At 40.1% G+C, this 13,129-nt stretch overlaps 1 protein-coding gene across 1 annotated transcript; it reads left to right on the top strand.

Moving 5' to 3' along the window:
• Positions 1–9,086: 9,086 nt before the first annotated feature.
• Positions 9,087–12,701, top strand: LOC107187966. The gene is made up of 3 exons (XM_015576175.1): positions 9,087–9,155; positions 10,006–10,232; positions 12,575–12,701. The coding sequence occupies exons 1-3, from the start codon at positions 9,087–9,089 to the stop codon at positions 12,699–12,701; spliced, it is 423 nt and encodes a 140-aa protein (XP_015431661.1).
• Positions 12,702–13,129: the final 428 nt, after the last annotated feature.

Below are 13,129 nucleotides of genomic sequence, written 5' to 3'. Positions count from 1 at the left end.
TAAAGTGTATAAGAATTACTTCAATTTTTGAGGTGATAGTTATAGAGATACTGGGATTGCACGCAGATTTTAATTAATTATTAATTTTTCCTATTTAATGTATGAAACTATGTTTTTAATGATAGAGATGGTAAACAATATTATATTCCAAACTCGGATGATTTATAGGTTAAACAACACGTAAAATAATTAAATGAAGTTATGCTACAATCTTGAGTGGCAGTAATGGTGCCAGTATCTAGCATATGATGTGTTCATTTTTGTTTGTGTAATAATTATTGTTTATTGTAAATGCAAATGCGCAAAACACAATACAGTCAAAGTTTTAGTGTAGTATGAACTTTCTCTATAGTCTCGTAGTGTAGTATGAACTTACTCTATAGTCTCTTAGTGCAGTAGGGGACGATCGGGGTTGAATGTAATAGGGGGTAGGTTGTAACGGGCCTTATAACTTTTTAAATAAAGACCGCGCTTTGAAAACAAGTAATCAATAAATTATGATGGTAGTTAATTACTCTAATTAATTGATCTCATTAAGAAGAGAATGTTACGTTGTGCTAATTAAAAGACGATAATTTGTGTTATGTTGAGTTATTTATTGCTGAGCGAATTAAAAAAAAAACTATAATGTTATGTTGACTCCTTGTAAATAAAACTAGTTTTAATTATTTCTTATCTTTCACTGTAGACAATTCTGCTTAATCTATTTGAGGTACAATTGTCACCAGTGTTGTTACTTTTAACCCCAAGCTAGGTCAAAGGGTAACAACTCGGCATGGTCAAATTTCGCGGTCCTAATATTTGTAACAATTAATTTAAAAACACTTCATCGCTAGTATACGTATAAATGAACATCGAATCACTACCTAAAATATATAGACTTTCTTACTTTATGAAAACCAAAAATTCTTACTTTCAACCCCCGTCACCCCTACGATCTTTATTTTGGACCCAAAGAAACCTTTAAAAGCAGGATACAAATCAGACAGAATTTCAGTTCCATAAATTGATCTATAAAAATCGGACTCTGCATAAAGATCAACAGTCCAGTATTAATACATTGAAAACTCAACAGATTTTTCCGTAACATTCTCCTACGCTTTCCGTTGATATGGTTCGGTGAAAGGAAATCGGTTTAGAAATCCCTTCGATGGTGTGTGCCCCTTTCACAGTTCACTTTTTCGCCAGGGTCATTTAAGTTAATCAACGCACGGATACGCGAGACAAAGCCGAAAGAGGGCGAACGAGAGAGTTATTATCCGCGGGTGTGGGTGGAGGAGTGGGGGAGGGGGGGAGTTTTACCGTATTTATTGCTTTCGTTCGTTCTCACCTCACCTCTTTCGTAATGAGCCGGCAATTTTTCAAAGCCGAACGACCTTATGTTCGCATACGCGTTACGTCAAATTAAAGAGCAACAGGTGTCTCCGCTGATCATCGGATGTACTCCGCGTTAAAATAGTAGCGGCGTGATATGACGGCCACCGACGCCGCGCCGGGCGCATTCATTCGATCAAAAGTGAGCATTATTACAAAGGGAGGCCACTTCGGAGATACGGGGTAGGGGGGCTTCGAATCGATGCGACGAGATCGAACGTGTATCGATCGGTGGGGCCGCGTCGACTCTGTCTTAACGACATACGGAATTTTATGAGCACACCCTTTATTTCCTTTTAACACTATAACTACGAGCGTTGATTACACGCTGAATTAAGTTGTATAATATAATAATATATATAACATATAGTCGAATTTAGTATAATATAGTGTAACATAAAATCTATAGTATATTAAAAGTCTACGAAAATACCGCGAAAAGCACTATTATAATTTCAATAATCGTAAAGTACGAAATTTGCAATCCGTCATTTTGACGGGTCTTGCAATTCTAGTGTTAAAGAAATACGGAATTTTGTGTCTTTCATTCTTTTAAGGCCCCTTTCCCCTTTAGCCTGAAAAAATGGTGATATTTAGGAACTTTTTTTTAAAGAATGGAAAGAAAATATGATAAAAATACTTCCTGGCCTTTATTTATTATACACTCATGTATAATAAATAAAAAAAAATTTTGTTAAAACTATCTGTTAAATTAAGTCGCAAGAAGTCTGAGATGAAGTTTCAACATTATAGAATGTATTTCCATTGTAAAAAGTTTACATTTAAAGTATCACCACGTTCAAAAAAACTCTTGAAAATAAAATTTTCAAAAGAGTTTTTTAGGATACCTGACATTACTACTACGTGACCATTTTCAATGAGGTATAAAAGCTATTTTACACCAAAGTCAAATTTTGGGTTATTTGGACAATGAGTAAATATACAGGGTGGCCTTAAGGTAGAGGAAGTGTGGGAGTATATCTTATTCTTCCTGATTTCGAGGAGAATATACGCTGTAATTATTTACTTCTAACGTAGAAACTTTTACTCATTACACAATTATTTAAACATTCAATTACTGCTATATTTACCCGTCAAATATTACGTCTGTTTTATTACAATATAAAATATTATATTGTTTCATTACAAAATGAAATATTATTTTATTCTGTAATTAGAATTCTCGTAATTTCCTTCACGCATAATAAACAACAAGTTTTTCTTTTATTGATTATTTAAAACTTTTCACGTAGATTATGCATTTACTCATCCAACATACGCAACATTTTAAAAATACGACGTTAAAATATACGCAGAACCGTACAATACATCCTTGACGTTTGATTTCTTATTCAACAACATCGTTCGCAATTTTCGAACATTCAAGTAGATCAAAATTTATGGAATACCAATACTCGAGTCTCAATTTCGAATTTCTTCCAGCCAACTGTCGGATAAATTTCGAAAGTATAAGGGCCTAACCAGGGAAAATGGCTGAAATTGATGAGATCGTCTTACGACCGAGAAGGCTAAAGGGTAGTCTCCCGTGGTCGACCTTTTTAAGCAAAGCAAGAAAAAAAGAAGCAGTCACGTTCGCGTGGACTCGTATCGGCGGTTCCATTACACCTTACGACCTCGAGCATGCGAAAGGTGGGACACGCTCGCCGAGAGACGCGAGGATACGTCACTGACGAGCGGCCAACGTCACGAGGGGCGCCTCCGGTGACGTCAGTGGCGTGCCAAACCAGATTAGATTCGCGCGCGCGCTCGACCCACGCGTTTTCTCTACCCTGTCGCGTTTTCGATTGAAGTACCGCGTCAATATACACTTACTCGCCAGTCGCCTTGCCGTGAAAATACTCCACATCCTTTGACACTCGACCCCCTCTCGATCGAATTCATCCATCGAAATTGACGTGGTCGTTCGTGATCAAAATTATTTTTCAATTTCTACGCTATCCAATCGCCTCGACTACGAAAGGGTTTTACACTTTCGTCGGTTCTCACGAACGTTCCATTCCCATTCTATTATTATTTTTTTATTCAACGTATTTCCCTCGACAGTACACACCATCTGCCTATAGAATTGTCACCGGTAAACCTACGTCCGGGTCACCGTTTTCGCTTCCGTTCGCAACATTGTCGCGGCGAAAAAAAAAAATAGTCTGTTATTATTAGCACCCCGTGTGCGTTGGATCATGAATCGCCAACGTCCTGCATGCCACCGTCGAAAGAACGACGACGGGACACCTTGAGGTCCTGGCATGCGCCAGCGGATACCAGCCACCGTGCATGCACCATTCGTATATACCTGACAAGAGATCGAGGGGCAGAGAGAGAGAGAGAAGAGACAAGTGAACGAGGAAAACGTAGGTGGGGACGCGGAAAAAGAGAGAGCACAAGCTCCCCCCAGCCTCTCCTCCCTTGTCCATCGCGAAAAGGAACAAGAGCAAAGGTGAACATAAAGGGTGGGAGATCAGGAGACGAGTGGAGAGAGGATCAGCTCGAGCGAAGAGGAACAGAAAGAGAGGATAGGATAATAAAAGAAAAGTAAACGACGGGGAACTGGAATGAAGAGAGGAAAGGGAGAAAAAGACGAGTTTTAAGAGGAATGAAAAGAGAGGAAAAAAGAAACGAAAGAAAGAGTTCTTCTCCAATGGCAAGGCGTTCAGTGTTCCAGGCAGCGGCGGCATAAATCGGTCGAAGGGAAAACTTTTTGGGCGCGGAGTTACCAGTCGGTATCTTCCCCCGCGTATATGTACATACGTAGACACATATGTGTATGCGGTTTTATCTGGCGGTACTCGGGGATGTTGCGGGTTGATTTATCGCCTGTCGTTGCCATGGAAACCTCGGCGTGACCGGCTTGCGCGACACCCTCATATCCGAGTCGACTCGCTGCTTTACCCTATCTCTCTCCCCCGCTCCTTTGCCGCGATATAACTCTCTCGCTCTATCCCTCCCCTCGGTTCCTCTCTTCATCGTTCCCTGAACGGTATACTCTCATTCGTGTATATACCATCCTTCCTCCACGAATCCGTTCGTTTCTGTCTGGTTCACTCTTGGTATGCCTATCTGTACGAGCTATCTCCCTCGATTATCCGTCCTCTTTGTCTCTCCCCCATCTCTCGTTTCCCGCTTCCTCCTGTCCTTCTCTTTCTTCAGGATACGTATGTATATATATACACGGCGGACTGCGTCTCTCCTTATTGCATTCCCGCTCTATTTGTCTTTACACCGTATCACTGTCCCCTGTTGTCTCTCTTCCACCGTCTCCGTTCATCCTTGCCCGTGTTTCTCACCTTCCGTCTCTGGCGTGTTTCCCTTTCTTACTCCCACCATCGTTCCCCTCTTCACCTTCCAACCGCTCGACTCCTGTCTCACCGCTTCAAACTATACTCCTGGTACCCTCGATCCCCTCTGTTAGCCCCCGTGTCGTTCATTTATCTCCCTCTGGTTCTCGTCTCCTTTCTTTTTCCATTCCACTTTGTAGCCTCCCTCTTTCTCCCCCCCCCCCCCCACCGCCCCTGGACGAGCGCGTCTTTCTTCGTTTCTTGGTTCGTTTCCTTTTCTCCCTCGGGAACCGACGGCTTCGGCTCACCCACGCCTCGACGCAACCCCACTCCTCCCTCGGCCCCTAACCTCCCCGACCGCTCTTTTCCATGCTCCTTGCTCACGTACCATACCACAGTCTCTCTCCCTCCCACCCCCTGTCTCTGTCTGTCTCTCTTCCCCTCCACGTCCTTCTCTCCTCCAACCACTTAAACGACCGACCGACCAACCACCCATCTACCTACCTACCTACCTACCTACAGGCTCACCCACCCACCCTTCCTTCCTTCCACCCACTCCCATCTTCCCTTCGATATGCACCCCACGCTACTATCAGCTTCTACTCCCACGCGCGAGCTTGAAACCCCCCAGAGGAACGTCAAGGAGGCGACTACCGGTGGAGTTCTCTGCAAAGAACGAGAACTCCGCCACCTCCCCCTCCTCATCGCCTGCTACCCCCGCGCTACACCAACCCCTTCTCTTCACCCCTTCCTGTAGCGTCCACACGGCTCTCTCCTGATCGCGTTTGCCTCCTCCGACCTAGCCGCGCACTCCGCCAATCCGAGTGTCGACTGGCTGCTGCTGCTGGCTGGCTGGCTGGTGCACGTTTGCGCTGCTGCTGCTGCTGCTGCTGCTGCTGCACTGCCTGATCGTTCCGCACGATCTAGATAAAGAGCGTTATCTAACCGTGCGGCTAATTAACCGGCTCCTCCCTTTCTCTCTATCGTCTAGTTATCAGCCAACGAGTAGATTTCTTTGCTTCGGACCTACTGTAGCGACCGGTTACCTATGTCAAGACGCTGCTGCTACCGCTACTGCGGATTAAGCGGCACCGGCTGCCTGAGCCTGTTAACGGGGGATTTACGATCGCGGGCGGGATCTTCGAGACATCATCGTGCCAACCAAAGATTCAGGAGAGTTCCTTATCCGCGGGATGATTTAGTGAAGTTTAACTTCGTCCGGCTGATCTACGTCCCAGGCGATTGTTTGTTCCTAACCTCTTTATTGGTGATGACAGGTTTACTCGGGACACTGAGTGTTTGATTATCGACAGAGTTTTGTGGTTTTAAATATATTCTAGTAATCATCGTTTTGTATGAATCGAAAGGTTTTAGGAGACACAAAGACTGTAGGGAATTATTGACCTAAGGAGCAACTAAGTAGAAGTAGACTTCGTTGGTGCGACAAGATTCTTGTGACAGGTTATCTCTTTTTAACCTGATGACGGGGTTTCCAAAGGGTACTAGGTATTTTAACGATTACTGTTTGATACCGTAAGAAATTGTGAGAAACGCATAAAAATTGTATAAATATATTACAAATTTTAAGAAATCACGACCATTTTGGTACCTGCCCACATTATCGACTGCGGATAATGTTCCTTCGTCAGGATTCTGCGCGTAGACACCAGGATATTTTATCCTTGGCGCAGTGGACCTAGAGAGAACAGGAATTCCCTAGGGTCGCCAGTGACGAGGATTCGTGGAGTGGAAATTTTGTTGGGAACTCGATGTTCAAATATGGAAAAGTTCAGCTTAAATGTCGGACCAGCGGCCATCTGTTGTCCCATTCCCTCCTGCGATTCGAACTGCGAGTCGGTGGCGTGACTGAAGGACGATCGATTGACATATGGGGGCCCCCAATTAGAGATTCAATCGAGAATTACGGAAACTTCGGCCGCGGTTAAATTACTTTCTTGAAAGACGAGTTTCATAACGAGTTCAATTACTTTCACGAATAATGTCCCCCCCCCCCTGGGTCGCTAGGAGTCCAGCTCGAGAACAGCACAAAACAGCTAATTGCCGAGTCCAGGAATTTCCGCAGTGACAATCTTTCCTGTCGTTGACAAGAACTGAATTTAATTAGTGGGAATCTGTCGCGACCGCGCTACGCGTTTTCACATGTACGACTTTGGAAGCAGCTTTCGAAATTTTCATTGCTGGAAAAATTGTGCGACACCGATGATTAGTGTGTGAATATTTATAGGGAGCCCGTTCACGGCGGAATAAATGTAAATTGTTCCGGAACGATGAAGATTGGTGGTTATCGTGTGTATGTGGCTTTCATGGGATCATTTATTAACAATTTGTTAATGAGGTGATAAATATGCAACGAACGTACTGTATTATCGACGTTTGATAAGGAAGTCGCACGGAAGGTAATTCTCCCACATAGATTCTCGATGTTAAAGAATTCATAATTTTCATTTAACGTAGATACTGTCTACAGTCAGCTACTATGATTGTTTATAGGCGTATTATCTAACAAACACTGAACTATTTAGTATTACAGTTTATAAGAATAATATATACACAATATTGAAGCGTACGTATATGTAAAGATAGTCTCAAGAAAATGAACCTTACGTCGATACAACATTATCGATTTCATTCAATAAAGAAGGCATGCCACTTGTAAACGCGATACATTTCCTGGTTCCAAATGAAAAAATTGATTAACGGAGAAGTGAGAAGAGTAATATGTCCATTTAAAAGGAATTAAAAGTATGTTTTCGTGTATTATGTTAGTTGTTAAATTTACTTCTTACCGGTGCAATTAAACAGCGCAAAAGAAGAGTGAGGATGTAATTTTATAGAATCTGATGATGTAACGGGAGACAATAATGATACACGGAGTGGAAAGACAGAAGAAATACAGTTGCAGAATGGTGGACCAAACACGCAAACAGAATATTCCCGAGACTATGTTGTCGGTCTCATTGTTATCGACCCGTTGGTATTCCCCGGCGTCATTGGTAGCGCGATCACGTGGTGTCTATCGCCTTCCAACCAGTCAGCTCCCCCGTACAATGCACACCATTGACGTAACTTTAAGCAGTTCTGCGTGAAAGGTCATAGGCGCAACTCAAATATAATTGACGCCCTATATGCATGCCGCAATCTTCGTTTCGCTAATTCCCAAACGTGCACAGGAAAATGACTTAACACGTATTCATCAGCTGTCAGATATTGTACTCGAGAAAGAAGAGGGAGTATAAGTGTACTTATGCCTTTTGTAATAATGCTTTCTATGCAGTTTTAAATGAGTTATCGCTGAATTTCACTCCTGAATTTCTAAGTAGTGTAAGTCAGTATTCGTCAGACGGAAAAATCACAAACTAAATGATTAATCTACTCAACGAGGCGAGCATACATTGAAAAGTCTTGATTAATCTTGAAATTGTTATCACTAAACTTTGCGGAAAAAATAATTCAATAAATAATAATATGTTTAGAAATTACAGCATTCTTCTTCAATCGCGTTTCGAAAATGGCATTCAGGAGATTCTGCAATGTTGAACGCATTTACGATCATTTAATTTCGAGACAAAAATTTGATAAAGGCACCCAAACAACATTATTGCTGTTACAACCTTCCATTGGTGTAATGGACGATTAATGACATAATAGATCATGTTGTTATTCGATGAAATTGTGTAACGAACAACATATTTGTTCAACGATTCGAGGATTAATAACGTCCATTTTCTTTACACGATTCAATTAAGGCGGGACAATGGACGAGCTATCCCAGAGCTGTGCACAGATGCGAACTGGGTTGCATATAATTAGGCTCAACACGGAAAACAGCCTGTGCCTTTGATATGATAATTGGCGGCGTGACCACGGATTCAGATCGTACGAACCCAGCAAATTTCGATTCTGCCGCGACGTTAACATTACGACACACGCGATACAGACCAGTGACACGATTTTTTTTTCTTTCTTCAGTCACGTACGGAAATTTGATCATTAGACGAAGGTTATGAACGATTCATATGATAAAATTTCCAAGTAGAAACAGACGTAGAGAGTAAAGAAACAGATGTGTCGTTGAAGGGACTTCGATGATTTTTTTATTTTAGCCATTTTCTATTTGACCGCAATAGTAGCACGTTATCGTATATTTAGCATAAAATGTATTCTTTCTCAAGACACAATGCGTCGCGATAACGAGCATGTGTTATCGGTCACAAAGGATGACAACAGACTTCAAAGAATCGTTCTACTATAAAAAAAAAAAGACAAACAGTTGAAATAGGTCGTATTTGAATGTTTTAACAAATCACAGCTTTAGACCAGTGTATATAAGCTAGTGATTCGTTGGACGATGTTGCTCGTGTCGCAGACCGTCTGAGTTTCCTTAGAACGTGGTTCGTCATGTCGTACTTCACCGCATGGATTGCTTCGCTGATATTGATCGGATCTGTTTGGTCACAGGTTAGATATGCCATAGTTTTCATGATATTTCGGTGTCAGAGAGGCTGTTTATTATGTCATAATACAACCGAGAAATAAATAGTTTTGTGTGTGATAATAAGTCGAAAATATAGAATAAATTTTTCTTGTACAGTACTTCGTTTATGCGAAAACCAATTTTAGACATTAGTCACGCATGAGTTTCGGACAGAGTTGTGTAGAATTTTATTCGAATAATATATAGTGAAAAGCAACAGTATCCAAAGGCATCATTTTGAGCTTTAAACAGTTAATAAGATTAAATAATCGTTTGCCAAATGTCGACTCATTGAAGAAGAAACATTATTTTATTATAAAAACTGGAATTTCCACGTTTAAACGGTTAAAAATGACGAGGTAGTTTTTTTAACTGTTATTCGGTGTTCGAAAGTCTTTATCTAGATAATGAGTTTGCGCACCTTTGATTTTGGCAACATGCTTAATATGTCTGTCTATTACTGACCGTTTCTACTTCACGAAAAATCAGCCCCCCTTATACTAAATAAATTAGAGTTTCTCGTATCCGAATTAATAGGGAGACATAAGCGTTTGCATAAAAGAATTTACAGACATTAGCATAATCATTTTACGAATACTGACCCCAATCATTTAAATAGAGGTCAAGAAAAGTGACAGTTCGTTTAAAGTATACATTATGTGTAAACACCAGATATTTGCAACAAGAAAAGGCATACATTGTTGGGAGACACTCTGTTCGGATAACAGAACACGTTTAGATAGTACAGCATGAATATTAGGGTGTTCGGATACGAGAGGATCTAGTGTAATACAATTATCTCCAACTAAATTGAAAGTAATTATTTTTCTTTTTCTCGTGCAGCTTCCACAACAAGATGGATATCCTTCCCCAAGATTTGGCTTTGGTTTTCTTGAGCCGTTACGAAAGAAATATTGTACCGATTATTGCAAATCTGCTGACTCGGTCTACATAACAAATCTTGCCTGCGCTATAAAGTGTCCTGAACTATATTTGCCTTATCTTACTACGACAACGTCGCTACCAACTAATGTAAACATTACAAATTCGTCATCACTAATGGGTCCACAGTCGGGTCCAGGAGCAGCCCCAGGAGGGGGAGCTTCAGGAGGGGGAGCTTCAGGAGGGGGAGCTTCAGGAGCGGGAGCTTCAGGAGCGGGAGCTCCAGGAGGGGGAGCTTCAGGAGGGGGAGCTTCGGGAGGGGGAACTTCGAGAGGGGGAACTTCGGGAGGGGGAATTTCGGGAGGGGGAACTTCAGGAGGGACTTCATAGACAATAGAATCTTAACACACGATAGTTTCCCCATGTAGTCTAATTTTTTCTTCCTACATTACTATTCCGATTGTAAGATTGTTACAGTATCGTAAGATGCCGTAGTTACGCAGTATTGTCGATTTTCTCTTCCCGTATTACTACTTTGATTATTTTATTATTACAGAATACATTATCCAAACATTAACCCTTTACACTCTAAGCTGTATTAGTCGTATCTAATGATGATGTGAATTTTATGGTTAATTAATACGATATAGTGTGTAATTCTTTTAATTTGTGTATTTTAATAAATTGTATTTTTTAAAATAGGTAAATATCGAATGTTGATATTATACCCTGAATCGTAGCGCTTCACAATACTGGACGTTGGATGGCGTTACCGATGCTGTTATTCACATCGGGATAATAAAGATTCCCATTCTATTCACTTTCTATCGGTATGAAGTAACTTTGAAATTTCTTTTATGTTTTGACATATTTACCAGGTTATTTGCTTTTTCTTTTGAACAGTTCGTACAAATTAAAACAAGATTGATATACCGAAGAATTACATATTTTGCATCAGATACTTATAAATGAAGACTTAAAAACAAGTCTTTCATGGACTGATTACATTTTAGCTCGATTATAGTTTATGTACATCAGTCCATGAATATCTGTATTTGCAAAAACATTCGGAGACTAATTATATTAGTAGCGAAAACTTCCACGTTCCACGATTATAGTCAACTTCGAATTATTAAGAAGTGATATTTATCCCCAGCAACAATGGGGCTGTATGCTTCACCGAAACTATGAAAGTAAACAAACGTCGCATCCGCTCGAAAAAATAAGGCCTTGCTCCCGTTGTGAAAGTAATATCGGGCAACCTATTACAAGAAGCGTATGTCCTCTCACTTTCTGCATACGCGGGCACAATGAGCTGTTGGTCGAATTACATCAAACGAGGATTAATACCGTAAAAGGTACCCGTGGTTAATTACAACGAACGCCGAAGCTGAAACGCCAATAAATCGTGGATCGAACACCCTTTTCTCCTTCAACGTGACTCCTTTTGTGCGCGTCGACCTGTTGCAGAGATTCTTGCGTATTCTTGTGCATAACATCAATACCATGTGTGTATGTGAGTAAGACTTACAATTGTTTAAACATATTTGGTTAAATATGGTGTAAAGTGTGTTTTTTCTAATTTTTCAAATTGTGAACCAGATTCTAGGACTATCATGGAATCAAGAAGGTGAAATCAAGTTTAGCTAGATTCAAAAGACTTGAAGTGCTTCTATTTAGAAAGAAGGCATTCGAATTGTATCACTTCAGGGTCGAAAGCACTCGAATTAGGTCATACTAGATTGTAGAAAGTCGAATTGGATCATCTCACGGCAAAGAAAGTCGATTTAAACCAGAGTCAAAAGACTCCAGTCAGAGAAATCTAGTGTATCATCAAGACTCAAATCAGTGCAATCTAGTACGATCTATCTGGATTCTTAAGATTTCCTTCAAATTAACTCATGGTCGTTAGATCAAAGTCAAACCAAATCTGAGTCAAAAAACTCACATCGAACCAATCAATTGTCGACAGGTCCAAGCTGTGTCTACTCAATATCTCAGAACATAAGTCAAATCAATCCCAGACACTGTAATTATATAGGGAGTCCAGCAGTTCAAGATCTCTGGTTGGGATCTTTCTATCTTGGCTTAGCTTGACTTATACCTTTTAACTCTAGGCAGATATGAACGTGCTTTCGGTTGATTTTGACTCAAACCCCCCCAGTTTTGGATTAATCTAATACAAGTTTTTTGGTTCTGCGTAGATCGACTTTGAATCTTTGCATTGTGAATCAATACAACTAATTGTAAAATCTTTTATGGATAATTATTTATAATAATATTTTTGAATAACAGTTTACTTTTTATATCATGTTACTATTTAAAAAAAAATTAAGGACCCTTAAGTTTTATTATTCTTTTTCTACTCCTCTTTGTTTTTGAAATATTCTACTTAATCACATTCAATCTCCCAAGTTCCTACTTTACTTTAATTTTCTAAGTATTGTACAGTTTTTAATTAGTAAAACTCTGCTTCAATATAAAATACAGTATTTTAGTTCTAAACGGTTTTTCGTGTTCTGTTAACCAGAAATCTGCAAGAATCCGTACGACAACTCGATATATCACCTTATGGCCATGGGAAAGCAATCTGCAATAAAACAAACTCTGCGATCAGAATGCACGCAAGTTTTGAAGCTGTCTGCGTGGGAGAATAGAAATGACCGGCCCCATTATTATCTGGATGGAACGTCTAGTCGATCTAAATTTAAACCGGGGAAGTCGTATATTGTAGAATTTAAATGCCGTCGAAGGTAATGGTTGAATTATACCGTGGTGATACAGGGAAATCCCTGTATGCTACTACGTCAAACAGAAAATACAAACGCAACAATTTGTGAGTAGATACGCTTTCTACTTTATTTTGTTTATTTCATTTTTAGGAAGAGAAAGAAATTAACGATCATATACTTAATTTTTGATTTCACATTTTACATTTTACACATAACAACCGTGTACTCAAAATATTATACAATATTTATTCACGAAAAACAATTTAAGTAAAAAAGTTTTCAAGGAATTCTGAACCATTTTAGGAATCTGAACCATTTTTTAGGTTTCTCAAATTTCGTCCAAGAAACGACTA

Source organism: Dufourea novaeangliae, unplaced genomic scaffold, assembly GCF_001272555.1.
Source record: "Dufourea novaeangliae isolate 0120121106 unplaced genomic scaffold, ASM127255v1 scaffold109, whole genome shotgun sequence".
Taxonomy (NCBI): Eukaryota; Metazoa; Arthropoda; class Insecta; order Hymenoptera; family Halictidae; genus Dufourea; species Dufourea novaeangliae.
Note: the sequence above shows the minus strand (reverse complement) of the source record. Positions and strands in the feature narration are given on the sequence as shown.

Bases quoted from the DNA above. Each gene is read 5' to 3' on its own strand.
- LOC107187966 (XM_015576175.1), top strand. From the start codon at position 9,087: ATGTCGTACTTCACCGCATGGATTGCTTCGCTGATATTGATCGGATCT. The intron at 9,156-10,005 runs GCCATAGTTTTC...TTTCTCGTGCAG, and splicing joins TTTGGTCACAGGTTAGATAT to CTTCCACAACAAGATGGATA. The intron at 10,233-12,574 runs GTCGGGTCCAGG...TCTGTTAACCAG, and splicing joins TCATCACTAATGGGTCCACA to AAATCTGCAAGAATCCGTAC.